Source organism: Herpailurus yagouaroundi, unplaced genomic scaffold, assembly GCF_014898765.1.
Source record: "Herpailurus yagouaroundi ecotype Mexico unplaced genomic scaffold, PumYag 182, whole genome shotgun sequence".
Classification (NCBI taxonomy): Eukaryota; Metazoa; Chordata; class Mammalia; order Carnivora; family Felidae; genus Herpailurus; species Herpailurus yagouaroundi.
Genome location: NW_024412413.1, coordinates 38,881,220 through 38,896,806, shown reverse-complemented (window position 1 = coordinate 38,896,806; position 15,587 = coordinate 38,881,220). Strand labels below are relative to the sequence as shown.

At 36.8% G+C, this 15,587-nt stretch overlaps 1 protein-coding gene across 1 annotated transcript in view; it reads left to right on the top strand.

The window, feature by feature from the left end:
- Positions 1 to 15,587, top strand: part of OTOGL (otogelin like) — a 153,372-nt gene that overhangs the window by 40,299 nt on the left and 97,486 nt on the right. Inside the window, exons 14-21 of the mRNA XM_040491342.1 lie at positions 41 to 87; positions 557 to 702; positions 1,865 to 1,988; positions 4,074 to 4,251; positions 7,763 to 7,887; positions 11,054 to 11,263; positions 13,720 to 13,885; positions 14,707 to 14,781. Coding sequence (XP_040347276.1) covers positions 41 to 87; positions 557 to 702; positions 1,865 to 1,988; positions 4,074 to 4,251; positions 7,763 to 7,887; positions 11,054 to 11,263; positions 13,720 to 13,885; positions 14,707 to 14,781 — 1,071 coding nt within the window. The remainder of the gene's footprint in view (positions 1 to 40; positions 88 to 556; positions 703 to 1,864; positions 1,989 to 4,073; positions 4,252 to 7,762; positions 7,888 to 11,053; positions 11,264 to 13,719; positions 13,886 to 14,706; positions 14,782 to 15,587) is intronic.

Below are 15,587 nucleotides of genomic sequence, written 5' to 3'. Positions count from 1 at the left end.
CTCTATACCAGTAGATTAATATTTTTATAATTTCATTTAGTGTGTGTGTTGGTGGAGTTTGGAACTGCACTGAGCATGACTGTCCAGGTAATCTTTCAAAATGTTTTTAAAGAAAATGTCTCAATTTTCTTTGAATTGAAGAGGAAGATGGCAATGATGTTTATGAGTTCATCTTATATATAACAAGAGATGTAATGATCCATAAATTCAGATACTGAGAGGATAAATGGAAAATTGAACAAAGGATAGCTTTGACCAGGTGACTGGTCAAAACTTATTGATGTAGTATAAATATTACAAAACCTAAAAAATACATTGAGCTATCCTTTAATAAATTTTGAATTAAATTTAATAACATAATCTAGTAAGTTTGTCAGATGAGTACATTTTAAACACTTTATCTATTCTTTTTGATGAATGATTATTTACCCTAGTCAACTTCCTCCTTTTAAAAAATAAACATAATTTCTTTCTCTGCCTTCTCCTTCTTCTCTCTCTCCTTCTCCTTTTTGTTATATATATATATATTTTTAATTTTTATTTTTTATTTTGATAGTACAATGCTCCGTTGTGGGTGATTCTCATTTTACAACGTTTGATGGTCGACATTATTCTTTTATTGGAATGTGCCAGTACATCCTTGTGAAAGGAACTGGAAAAGATAAATTCACAATTACTTTACAGAAAGCTCACTGTGAACAGGTAGGAACATCTCAAAATGGCCAGAAGAATTTTTTTGTTTTTGTTTTATTTTGTTTTGTTTTGTTTTGTTGTTGTTGTTTTTTCACTCAAGCTCCATTCTATGTCAAGAGTGGTAATACGTAATATGGTAATAGTGGTAATATGAATGGGAATGTAAATTTTCTGCGAAAATCATTGTTAAGATGCTTCACCATTCTACCTATGACAAAGAAAAAATGTTGCTAACTAATCTATGTTATACTGTTGCTTATATGACACATCCTGATTTCAGATATTAAAATATGAAAACAAATATGTTTTAGATTAAATACTATGTATCTAATTGTATTTTCTTAAAAAATGGAATTTATATGTATACTTTTTTGAACATTTCATGAATAACTGCACAATGGACCTAAGTTTTTGGTTACTTCGGAAACCACTATTTTAAGGAGATGATTTTTGACAGGACTGAGTCAGCTTCATGTTTTCTAAATAGATTTGATGAATTTCTTAGCATACTGGAATATTTACTTTAGATCTTTTCTTCAAATAAATACATCAGTTATTTGTAAAGACACACGGATTTTCCTCTCTTTAAATCAGGTAGTCAACATTTTGCAGAAATCTTTAATTTTCTAGTTTTATTCCAGTATGAAATGGTTATTTCCAACAAAAATTCTGACCTACTTTATTTGCTTTTTCTACAGCTTGATTTTTTTTTGCAGTATATCAGAGTCCAAATAAATTTTCTACATAGAATCCCAATTCTCTTTGTTCTTTTACGTATTGAATTTTTTATGTTTAGTATTCCACTTAAATGTATTGGAGAGCTATATTAATAATGTGCTATGAAAAACATAACTATTGGCACTTTGTTGAGAACATTTTTATTTAATGTTCTATGTACAATATAGGTAGGTATATGGTATACTTAATGTACTATATAAATACAAATTTTATTGGTAATGGGGCTATATATTAAATGTTAAGTACTTTATTATATTACTTATACTCAAGCCTTCTATATACCAGGAATTCTTATCTATGTGCACTCTCTTTCTCCTTTCTTCTTCCTTCTCTCTCTCTTGCTTTCTCCCATTCCCCTCTCCCATCATCCCTATCTCTTTCTGTGTCCTATTTCTCTCTCATTCCTGTAATCAATCACTTGATTTTTATGCAGAACCTTGGCTTGGTCTGCCTTCAGTCTATAACTCTAATTCTGGAGGATGATTTTAACAAACAAGTGACCCTTAGTAGAGGAGGACAAATCCTTACCAGTCCTAACCAAGGCTTCAATCTGAATGGTAAGAAGAAATGCTAATGATGTACTTGCCTTACATTGACAACAGCAACAACATTAACAACAACAACAACAACAAAAACAACAACGACACAACCTGAATGAAGTCTTCTCCCATTGGCTGACTAACCTAACATTTGAGGGACTATGTGTTGCCGGGTCCTCAGCTAGAGACCTCAGAGATTACCATGTCTATGGGAGCTAGTGTTCACCTCAAGTGGCCTAGAGTTTGCAAGAGGAGAGGTATAACAAAACAACCACTTGCATAAAATATAACAAACTCAAAGACATGCACAGGGACTCTGGGGATCTAAGTGAGTACAGCTCACCCAGCCTTGGGCAGGAATGTGCAGGTACAGTCAGGCAAGTTTTGACATCAGATACATCACCTCTGAAGAGGTGACGTCTCGTTCAGCATTCAAAGCTGAGGATTGTCAGGGTGAAGGAGGTGGGAAAAGTGTTCCATGCAAAGCAAGGAGGTATAAACCGTGCAGTATGATTAGGGGAAACTATAGCTAGTTTGGGACTGCTAGAGCCTGAAGAGGGTAATGGAGAATGTCCAGATATGAGACTAGAGAAATAGGTGGGGGTGACACTAGGGAAAACCTTATATGCAGAGCGTTGTTATGGTTTTCGTGTTCCTGCCTGTGTTCTAGCATAGTTATTATTAACACTCTCTTTCATTCCCAGAGATGTCCCAATTTGTATTACAAATTACATGGTCATGCTATTCATTGTCATGCTAAGGGTGTTGAACTTGGTATGAAATTGAATATGAAATTATCATTATTTGACCATTTTTATGTACAAAGATAACAAGCTCATATGGTTCAACCAAATAAATAATAAGTTTCAGTGAGAAGAATGATAGTCTTTCTTTCTTTCTTTCTTTCTTTCTTTTTTTTTTTTTGTAGACTACTATGGCAACTCCGTGGAAGTGGCTTTAAGAGAGGCTGGCAGGAAACATGAGGACAGTTAGGGTGTTACTGAAGTCAGTCATGCAGGGAATGAGGAGGAACCAGCGTAAGGCAGTGACAGTGGAGATGGAAAGAAGACAGATTGAAAATATTTAGGAAAAAAAAGTGGTCTGAACCTAGTGATGGATTGGATCAGGGCTGGTTGGGGAAGGGCATCCAAGGCATGATGTGATCAAAGAATGGTTCTTAGATTTCTGGGCGTGGTGACCAGATTGGTGGCAGAAATTGTGATAGGGATACAGGAGCGACTCTCATGTTGGCAGAAGTCATTAGTTCATACTTGAACACAAGTTTCTTGTCTCTTAAGGTGTCTGGTAAAAATGGTGGCTCTAAAGTGCTGTGCTCTCCTTTTTACTGATAATCTCAGGTGAATGCAGAAGTTTTTAGGAAAGTACCACTTCCTTATTGAAACATCACCAGTTTGGGGAAAATTACACACACACACACACACACACACACACACGCACACACGCACACACACGGGAATTAAGAAAAAGAGGTCGGACGTCAAATGCTAAGGACTGTCCACACCTGCCAAGAGATGCTAGCCAACTGAAGTTACATGTGGACATGACAATCTATTAAAAAGATCTGCTGAAGTCTTAGAAAGGAGAGACAGAAGGGAAATAGAAGAAAAGAATGCACAGGGTGGCAAAAATTGGCTCTGGAGCACAGGAGCAGGAACTGGGAGCCTTCCTGCTTCATGTCCCTCTCTCTCTCTCTCTGTCTCTCTCTCTCTCTGTGTGTCTCTCTCTCTTGCGTATTTATTTTGAGAGACAGAGTGAGCGAGCATGAGCAGAGGAGGGGCAGAGAGGGAGAGAGAGGGAGAGAGAGAGAGAGAGGGAGAATCCCAAGCAGGCTTCCCACCACCAGCATGGAGCCTGATGCAGGGCTTGAACCCACAAACTGCAAGATTATGACCTGAGCCAAAACCAAGAGCTGAATGCTTAGCCAACTGAGTCACCCAGGTGCCCCCCCTTTTAATGTTTCAAGTTTTTATTGAAATTCTAGTTCCCAGTCTCTTGAAAGAAGAGTTCTGGCGTTATACTCTAGCATTTCAGAACACTGTCTATGAGTCTCAAAGCTGATTTACGTATGTTCTTTTCCCGCAGGAATTGTTGAAATTCAAACTCTGTCATCCTTATTTATTCTTCTAAAAACCACATTTGGTTTAAAGATTCTGTTTGCTATAGATGGGGAAAGAATTTACATTCAACTCACTAGCGCCTGGAAAAGAAGAACATTAGGGCTGTGTGGAACTTTTAATGGCAACATAAGGGATGATTTTCTGTAAGTATGATTTCTGAATAGCTAACATGATTTAATGACTAGTAATTTGGAGGAATCAAATTCTTTCATTAGAAGTGTTTACTTAACTAGTAATAGCTTAGTCATCACTGTTCCAAGAGCTTTATATGATCATCTATTTAAATTTTAAAGCAATCCCCTAATTAGTAGCTCTGTTTTATAAAGAAACTCACTGAGACCCTCAAAGCTCAAAGTCATTTAGCTCAAATACTGTGGGGCTGGGCTGTGAATTTGGGTGGTACAACTCAGAGCCCGTGGAATAAGGACCTGTTATTCTCTCCCCTGCCACCTACCAAACTTAACAGTATTTTATTTTTCAATGTGCACTGCTTTTTAAAAATGTTAATATCATTTGGCATTAATGATAGTAAATTTTACCTTTAAAATATTGATATCATTTGGTATGAATGATTCCTCTGAAGTAACATTTTGGCAGCTAAGTTAAATGAATTTTATGATCGTTGGTGTTTCATCAGAAGAAAAGCAATACAGTACAGTTGTACCCCTTGTACTGATGACGCAGTTTCACTTACTTGTGAAAAGACAGTGTATGATTTAGTGTAAATGCTTTGGGCACCTGTTCTTGAACTAAGCACTGTGGGACAATTTAAGCAGTATCACATGGTTCGCATCCTCAAGGACCTTGTACTGCAGATCAGGAGGGGATAACAGCCTTTAAGAAATAATGAGGTCAATGCAAGGTATTAATCAACAACATATATAAAAACACTGAGGTAATTTCAAAACGTTAAATGTTGAGCCGTGTGGTCGTGGACAGGGTAACAAAGGAACGTCTCATGAAGAAGCCATTCCCCGAATACCATAGTTTTTAAAACACTTCTGCATATTTTTCCTATTTGAGGTTTTTTCCCACCACCTAATCTTTCTTGTGAATTCTGATTTTATTGTTCAAACCAATTCAGACTCTATTTGCTTCAAAACAGGAGCTCATATACCACCAGACAAAATTCATTTTGACTCTGTTATCCATGAAACTCTGTCTTTATGTCTGGTTTCCATTTAAAACTATGAAGGCTTTGAGAATAAGGATGAACCCCTCAATCCTTCGTTCTTAGGAACCCGCATAGAGTCTTTTTTTTAACTTGTTTTATTTTTTAGTTTTTAAAATTTACATCCAAATTAGTTAGCATATAGTGCAACAATGATTTCAGGAGTAGATTCCTTAGCGCCCCTTACCCATTTAGCCCATCCCCCCTCCCACAATGCCTCTCATAACCCTCAGTTTGTTCTCCATATTTATGAGTCGCATAGAGTCTTATATGCAGTAGACAGTTGAACTAAATGGCGACAGGGCTTTTAGTAGGGCTCCAAGAAAAGAATTTGGAGGGGCAAGGAGAACTGGCATTTACAATTTTAAATTTCAAAAGACAATTTCTTTTACCTTTTCTTCTGTGTGACTAATTTGTTCTTAGGTTATTTAGTTCTTTATGCTTTATTTGTTTGTAGGTCAGAATATCAATATCTTTATCAGATTCATGAAACAGACTATATTAAGTGGCTTGGCTAAAATGTGCAAAAAAGAAGTTTAAGCCTTCTTTCTCTTTCTTGTTTATCAGAATGGGTTAGCAGTCAGTGTTTAACAGATGGCAGATCTGTCTGCCTCTTTCTCAGGCACCAGTCGCCTCCATGTATAAACATTCAGGCATGATAACAGTGCAGGATAATATTTCAGAGTCATAGATAACTTTTGAATGTTGTTTAGCTTTCTAACAAAACAGTTAAAATTCTTTACTTCATAGAGGTTAATGCGAATCTGCAAACATAGTGGAATGGAAAATATTCATTACTTGAAAATCTTATTACAGTAATTTAAGTGTGGTGAGCCCAAACATTGTTTTATAAAATGAAAATGCAATAAATATATGGGTCTACATTTTAGTTCCTCCTCTTTTTTGTATTTATTAAGTGGATCAAGTGAAATAAGAGAGTCCATCTCTGAGTCCATTCCTCCTGGGAACCCTGGCTACACCCATCACCTTGACCTATTTTATTGTCCTTTGAAGCGTTGAAGAGAGAAGGAGAGGGGAGACAAAGCAAAGAGCTAGTGCTCTTTAATTTCTTTGAGTCTCAGTGTTCTTGTTTGAACAAAATGAGATTTTGGATTAGGTGTTTGTTATAATGCTTTAGAGTTCTAGAATGGTTTACTTTTGAGGAATTGGGAAAGAGAAAGGGTGGGGACGGGGATGAGCATTGTGGAATGGCTTGTGAAGCTCCTTTTTATTCTCCTCTCTCAGCTTCCGTGGTGAGAAGCTCCATATAGTTGCTAGTGGCTGAGGTCAGTGGTAACCAAAGTAGCTAATTTAATAGGACAATATAGACAGCTGAGATAAAGCCTACTCTACTATTTGGCCATGTTGTTGGGGCTTTCATTAGTCAAGTATTGCTTGGTCAAAGCTTCCTACAGGAGATCTAACCCAATCTGATCCTTTTTTTTTTTTTTTTAATGTTTATTTATTTTTGAGAGAGAGAGAGACAGAGTGTGAGAGGTAGAGAGAGAAGGAGACACAGAATCTGAAGCAGGGTCCAGGCCCTGATCTGTCAGCACAGAGTCTGACGTGGGGCTCAAGCTCACAAACCGTGAGATCATGACCTGAGCTGAAGTGGGACACTTAACCAACCGAGCCACCCAGGTGCCCCTCCAACCTGATTCTTTAGGTCGCTTTGACAATGTCTGGTACAGTGTCTAGTCAGGATTGTCACTTATTAAATAATGGTTGATGAGTTATTAAACCTTGATTAAGCCCCTGCTGGTGGGGGTATTTTAGTGTTTGTCCCTTAAGTGTTTTTGTGTTTATAAGCCTGGTGTCAGAAGGGTAGATGTTTCTCTTCCATTTTGGTTTGCTGAGGATACTGAAGTGAGCAACTTTGGGTGAAGTGGGGCTTTCATACCATCTTCCCTCAATTTTCTTTTGGTTTGTTTGCCTAACTTCAGGATGGAACCTCAGTATTTCAGTCCTCATAATGGAAATTGAAATACTGAATCAAATATAGGATATTTATATTTGGGACATTTGTCTTTACCCTAAAAGAATCATGTGAGCTACCTGCATCTACCTCTCCCCATGCACCCTAAACCACACACACATTAATGATTTGGTTGTGTGAATGATGTTTCATTAAATTGGTGAGAAGTGGAGTTTGAATCTTGGCTCTGACACTCACCCGCTGAGTGAATGTTAATATTTCTCTGAGCTTCTTCTCTCCTTTCTCTTTAAAATGGGAATCATATTTTCTTCACAAGCCTGAGGCAATTATTAAATAAAACCATATATGTTCACAATTTGACCCATTATAAATTCTTAATAACCGGAAGCTAATATCGCACATATTTTTTAAAAGATAGAACATTTTAAGCTCTAAGTTTTCTTTGTAAATTAAAAAAAAATTGTATTCTCCGTTTTCAATATTTGAAGACTATGAAGAAATGAAATGAATGGGAGAGGCTAAGATGCATGTTATCTTTGCTTTTTAGGTCTCCATCAGGCATGATAGAAGGCACCCCTCAACTTCACGCGTATGCTTGGAGAGTTTCCTCCACTTGTTTTGCACCTGTTCATGTTCCTATGGTGGACCCCTGTAACATTAATCAACAAAACAGTAAGTCTTTCTTCCTGCATGTAAACCTGGAGGACAGTTCCATGTATTACTGTCATCTTAGACAATTCGATAATTAGATATGCCTCTTTAAGTAATCTAGGTTATTTTTAAAGAACTCCAGAAAATGACTATCTTGTTTCCTGGTTTGCATTCATAAATTTACTTATTTTAGGTGTTGACACCTAAATCCCTAAACTCTTCACAAATGTAGGCTAGCATTTTGGAGATGTCAGATTCTTTAAATTCTAAAGGAAAATCTCTGGAAATACTGTAATAATGCAGTTATAGTCTTGTGATATTTGACTTGAGCTCCACAGTGTGACAGCTCATGTGGATTCTTCTATTGCTATCACATTCATTACCGGCTCTTACTCAGACAGCATGCTATGACTTCATAAGCAGGGGCCAGCGATCCAAGGAGGTCTGTGCCATCAAGTGTGCAACAATTTGAGAGGGTCATGCTCCAGAGTTCCAATCTGCAATGACAGTGTAACAAACAATGCCAAGAATTTATCCTGTACTTGTTTTTTTTTTTTTTTTTTATGAAAGCCACTGCAAACCATGTGAAAGTCTATTTCACTCATCAATAAAATGAGATGTATTGTTATATACATATATTTTGCAAAATGACTATGAAAAAATTAATATGTATGCTTAAATAAATATTTTTATAATTTTAATTTGTTCCTTTAATTGTTTTGGCTAATTTATTGTTTCTAGGTAGCTATTTTTTATACATTATTAATGTTGTTGGAGTACCTATACAAACCCAGTACAATTTCTGGAATTTTTGGTGATTGTTTGGGAGGAATCTTTTGATTATTACATGATCCTTAGTATTAATTTATAGTTTTGATGTACTGGAAAGAATATAAGATAATGCTTTCAGTGCTGCTAGCTTTTTGTCTAAGCTAGGTTCTAAACTTGTAAAAGATCGTTAACTTCTGTGGTCATTTTTTCTATCTGTAGTAAGAGTATTAGGCTAAAGTTTTGTGGTCTCTATAATTCAATAATTTTTTTAAAAAAGTTTATTCATTTATTTGAGAGAGAAAGAGTGAGGAAGGCAGGGGATGGGCAGAGAGAGAGAGAGAGAGAGAGAGAGAGAGAGAATCATAAGCAGGCTCCATACTGTCAGTGCAGAGCCCAATGTAGGGCTCAATCTCACAAATGGTGAGATCATGACCTGGGCTGAAATCAAGAGTCTGATGCTTAACTGACTGAGCCACCCAGTTGCCCCTATAATTCAATACTTTTCATCTCGCTCCCATTCAACTATACTTTCCCCCCTATTCTGTCTTAAAATGTCTACTAATAGATTCCCTTCTCCTTCAATTAGTCTTGCTCAGTTTGTTTCTAACTTTCTCAATTCTCTCTTTGATATTTCAGCAACTTTATTTTTTGTTTTTTAATAACATGTAAAAGCTGGAGTAGAGTCCAAATGGCAAATTCAATTTCCCTCTGGTCTTTTCTTTATGACCTCCCTGTTACATGCCATTTTATTACGTATATATTTTATCATTTATCCCCCTATCTCATGTCTTCTATGACATATATTTTAGATATAATCCTCCTTCAATTTTGTCGTGACCTACTTTAAAAATTTCAAATAGGTAAATTTAGAAAAATCCCCAGAGAAAGGAAAATAAATAAAAGCCAATAATTCTGAAGGATATTTTTTCACAAGGATCTTCTTGAATCACCTTTTTACTTAATGTTAGTAGGAATATTTTTTGATCTACAAATCCTTAAGGCACACGGTAAAAGCCCCACTGATGTATTGCTTTGCTTTGGCATTCCTGGGGATTAGAAGAATGCATGCCAACACAATGCTGTTATAGTCTAAGTTACTTATTTTCGTATACAGTGCAAAAATATAATACTCAGACAATTACCATGTGTTTCCTTACCAAAATAAGTATATTTAAAATATGCAACAAAATACATTCAGGTGTTTTTTTTTCTTTTAAATTCCAGCTAGTTAACATATAGTGCAATATTAGTTTCAGGTGTAGAATTTAGTCACTTCTATACAACACCCTTGTTGTGCTCATCCCAAGTGCCCTCCTTAATACCCATCACCTATTTAACCCTTCCCCCCACCGATTTCCCCTCCAGTAACCCTCAGTTTGTTCTCTAGAGTTAAGAGTCTGTTTCTTGGTTTGCCTCTCTTTTTTTTTTTTTTTTTTGGCTCCTGTGTGCATTATCCTGTGTGCATATGGTATTTGTCTTTCTCTAACTGGCTTATTTTGCTTAGCATGATACTCTCTAGTTCCACCCATGTCATTGCAAATGGCAAGACTTCATTCATTTTTACGGATGATTTTTTTTTTTTTTTTTTTTTTTTTGGAGAAAGATGGGATCTAGATTGCTGTGTCAAACTTGGTTACTCCTATGATTCTATTTGGTCATTCTCAAGGGAAAAGTCAAGAGATTTCAAGAAGTGACTATATTTCATAGCCTTTAGTATATGGCCCAACCCGTAATTTCTATTCATTATTCATTTATTCATGCATTCATAGATTCATTTATCAAACATTGTTGTCAGACATTGTGCTCTATCCATTGTGTCTTGTGCAGACATTGTATTCAATGACTGTATGGCAACTGGCACATTACCATTTACCCCAGAGACTTTGTTGGAATGAGATGATTCCCAATCCTTCCTGGGTAATTGTGTATTTCAGGGAGTTGCCATAGCATCTACAATCTGGCACCACTATTATTGTGTGTGGCTGTCTGGAGATAAGCCTTCCAATACTCACCAATTCTTTATAGCAGAATTAGGGTGATTTTCTATGATGATCCTTGGGCAATGGGGTGATTGTGGCCATTTATATTGGCCCTTCTGTAACTCATATTATTCAGGTATAGCACAATATTTTTTTGCTAAAAGATTATTAAATATGGATTCAGTGCTGCCACCAATATTATTATAAGTAAAGATAAACCAACAAAATAGTATAAATGGAAAATATTGGCTCTTGTTGAAAATAATAGGCAATTCAGTACTTCCAGGAAAGCAAGATGCTTGGATAGTTCTGGAATTTGGTACTTAAGGGTAAGATCTAGACTAGTAAATGAGGTGCTGATGTTTTTGTTGTTGTTGTTGTTATGTATGTATGTATGTATGTATGTATGTATGTATGTATGTATTTTTGTCTTTTAGTTGGATACGCAGCACACTGTGATGTTATCCACCAGGAGCTCTTTGCTCCTTGCCACATCTACATTAGCCCGGGACTATACTCTCAGCTGTGCCGCCATGATGCATGCAAGTGTGGAAGCACCTGTCTATGCAATGCTCTTGCCCACTATGCCTACCTCTGTGGCCAGCGTGGTATCAGCATCGATTTCAGAGCTCAGATTTCATTCTGTGGTGAGTATGATAATGGCACAGATAAAGATGATCAGATGACACTTTAGAGATTTTTGCGTTGGTAATTACTATGTTTTTTTCTTTTTAAAAGAAAGGTCAGTGTCGCCTAAGATATTTGGAATATGAGTATAGTATGCAAACCTGAAAAACAAATGAAATACTTCATTTCTTAAAATTGGATGTATATTGGATAAGACACCAATAATTTTTTTTGCTGTTTTTAATATGAGCATTATTAGAGTTGTAACTGCATGGTTTGAGGTATGGAATGGAAATAATGTGAAAAGTTAAAAAAATTATCATAGAAATGTCATATCTAAGTATTGGGAAGTATGGAAAAGCATTATGTGATATGGTAACACAGGTGATTTGTAGTTAAATAGGTAAGTTATACAACAGGTAATTATCTCATGGTTTTGGTGTCTGTTGTCTCATTCATGGTAGATTGTTTCCTTTCTTTTTCTTTTAAATTAATTAATTAATTAATTAATTAATTAATGACACAGAGAGAGAGACAGACAGACAGACAGAGAATCCCAAGCAGGCTCTGCACTGTCAGTGTGGAGCCTGATGGGGGGCTTGAATTCATGAACCGTGAGACTGTGACCTGAGCTGACATCAAGATTGACATCAGATGCTGACATCAGATGCTTAATCAACCGAGCCACCCGGGTGCCCCGACTGTTTCCTTTCTTTATGCGTTCTATAATTTTTTTATGAGTTAATCTTTGTTAATCTACACTGCCCCTTTTAGTGTCTTTTATGACCTGGATTTTAGGACCATCACTTTCTCCACCCCCTCCCCCTAAATGTTTCATAAAACTTTTTCCTATCACTCCAGGGGTATCACTGGCCAGTTTTGATATTAATTTCTCAGCTTGGGCTTTCTAAGACAAAAATAATGTCAGTATAAAAGTAATGTAGATGCCTATGCCACACTGTACAGGGATTTGATTTCTCAGAGGATAACTTTATTTCATCATAGGCCCCACAGAATTAGAGAAGCTTTCCTGGTATCTTCCTGTACTATGATCAGATTTCTTGTAGTCCAGGAGTTGGCAAATGGCACCCTTCGGCTTTCTATGTTTTTGTAAATAAAGAGTATTGCCCATAGGTTTACACATTATCAATGGCTGCTTTTGAGCTACAAGGGCAGAGTTGAATAGCTGTGACAGAGACAGTATGACCTGCAAAGCTGAGGCCATTTACCATTTGGCCCTTTACAGAAAAAGTTTGCTGATCTCTGCTCTAGTACAGCTCTCAGCTGAGGACCCGAGGGTCCAAATTGAAGTTCTCCCAGTTCCTCCCTTGCTTTGTGAAGGATAAGCTCTCATTTTCTTTTCCACATGAGTTAAACGTAAGGCTCAAGATTACCTGGACCCATTATTCCTCTTTCCTCTAAATTCTGGATTTTATTTCCCTCTTCTCATGTGGTACCTGAGGAGATGAGCCCTCCCCCATTGTTTTCCTCACAAGATCGGTTATACCTTTAACATAATTTCAAGTATGTTTTATCCAGCATTTTCTAGGTTTTATTTTTAGAGGTGTGTTTTTAGATTATTTTCGTTAGCCTAATTTTGGTTTGGTCTAAAGAGATATTGGAAAGATTTAGAAAAAAAGTATGAACACAATTCAGATAGTGAAAAGTAAAAGCTATGAGTATGGACCATTTAAGTCAAGTTTTGCCTTATTTGTAGGAGACTTACAGTTTACTTAGGTTTAAATAATGTCACCAGCAAGATGATGTCAATATAGCAGTGAATACATCTAAAATGTGACATCAGGAAGGTTATTTGACATGTAAAGTACCTTAAATATTAAAAAATATGGTACAGGCTATTAAAGACTGTTAGGGAATGTCACATTAAAACCGTTTCAAAAGAGGATACGTCTGTTCCACTCCTATTGAGGCAAATACAGTTGATCATTGAACAATGTGGGAGTGAGGGGCACTGATCTCCCACCCACCCACAGTCAAAAACCGCTATAATTTTTGACTCTCCCGAACACTTAGCTACTAATCACTTACTCTTACCCACAAGTCTTTCTGATAATATAAACAGTCAATAAACACACATTTTGCGTATGTATTATGTAGTATATTCTTACGATAAAATAAGCTAGAGAAAAGAATGTTAAAATCATAAAGAAAAGAAAATACATTTACTACTATTCTGTATTTGTTGAAAAAAATCCAAGTGTAGGTAGACGAACGCACATAGTTCAAACCTGTGTTGTTCAAGGGTCAGTTGTAAGCATTTTATTTATTTATTTGCTTATTTATCTATTTGCTTATTTGTTTATTGTTTCTGTTCCAAGCCTCTATAATGTTCTAAGCTTATTGATGTAATATATCTTTGTTTTTCATAACTTATGTCTATCATAGACCTAGAACCCAGCGTAAATGCCTCCGTACCCTGTGACAATTCTTCTCAACTGATGCTCCTTCGTCCTAGGGGTCGTGTGTCAGAAGGGAATGCTGTACCATCACTGCTCTTCCTTCTGCCGCCGCTCCTGCACAACTCTCGCTGCCCCTGAGCAGTGTAACGATGACTGTGCGGAGGGCTGCAACTGTCCTGAAGGCAAATACTATGAAGACACGCTTAGCTTTTGCGTGCCCATGTAAGTCACCGGAATGGGTGGGCAGCATCCAGTGTTTCTCTCTCCTTTTTCCCAACAGGTTAAATGGAGTTTCATGCTTGTTTCATTTCTCTCTCTTTTTTTCAAATTTGATTGACTCAGCACCATTTACTGGAAAATAAATTTTCTCCACTATTGAACAGCTACTTTTCCCTAAAATAAGTGTGCGTATATGCAAATACCTGCATGTGAGTTGTTTCATTAATGTTTCTTAATGTCTTTACCTTTACTTACTTGTTTTTTTTTAACCCTGTACATGTTTACTAGCCGCAGGAAGAGCTAAGAAATGTGATGGTTCATCCCAAAGTTTATTTCTACTTGTTTTAACCATATCAAAATTAATAACAAAGTTTGTTTCACAGTCACATGACAGTGCTTTTAGGAGCAAGATTGGACTGTCTATCAGGACTCAGAAATTCCTCCGATCTCATGTGAGATATAGGCTTTGTCTTATAAGCTGAAATGATGTATCAATTGTTTTTCTCTGAAGTGCATTCAGGGACTTTTTTTTTTTTTTTTTTTTTTTTTTTTTTTGCGACGGAAACAACACAGTCTGTACTGTGACTAAGACGTTACAGAATTTGTACTATAGAAAATACAATCTGGAAGTACACAGGACTCCAGATGTAACCAGTTCCTACCATTCATATGACAGAATTGCATGCCAGCTCCTAGAATAATGTCATCTTTAGAGTATGCCTCAGAGTTACCAATTCAGAGCATAATGTCTGCTTGATTTTAGTGTTTTTTTAAAATTAATATCCTATTTTATTAACTTAACCTTTTTTTTTTTATTATTACAGATTTCACTGCCGGTGTCACTATAGGGGCAGCGTTTATCAACCTGGGGAACTCATCCCAACACCATCGGGCTTATGGTAGATTTTAATGATGGGGATGTAGTTGACAACATGTACTAATACAATTTTTTAATCAAAACTGTAAATTTAAATGTGACTTCTGTAATTTCAAATATACAGATAACTTTAATGTGGCCTTTTAGGCCATATATTTTTAAAATTTTTAATGTTTTATTTTTATTTTTGAGAGACAGAGAGACAGAGAGACAGAGCACAAGTGGGGGAGGGCAGAAAGTGAGGGAGACAGAAGCAGGCTCCAGGCTCTGCGCTGTCTGCACAGAGCCCGATGTAGGGCTCGAACCCATGAACCGTGAGATCATGACCTGAGTCGATGTCAGACGCTTAACCGACTGAGCCCCTCAGGAACCCCTAAGCCATATATCTCTTACATTTCAGCAGGGAATGCCCAAGTCTTATGCTCATAACTGCAGAAAACAGTTACGAATTGAAGCGACATGGAAGCCCTTTAATTAATTTGGTTCTCAGATAGAAGTATGGCAAGTTGCTGAGAGGTTTCAGTTGGCCTGAACCACATCACACACTGGAGTCAGTGAACCCCCTCCTTAGTGACGTCGATCCTAGTGAGATAACACTTATCCATGGCTAACACGCTTTCCTGTTGTAACCTGTCGGTTGAAAATGAGGACACATCCATGCAGCAGTCCACACTTACTTTCATCCAACTCCTAAGCTCCCTCTTTCAGTGGCACCAGAGGAACACCTGACAGAAGATAATAGTAACAGTAATGATAATAATAATGTTACCTGGCCGTTTCCGTGCACGTTCTGCAGTCCTGGTGCCATTCTACACGTTTTATGTCTAT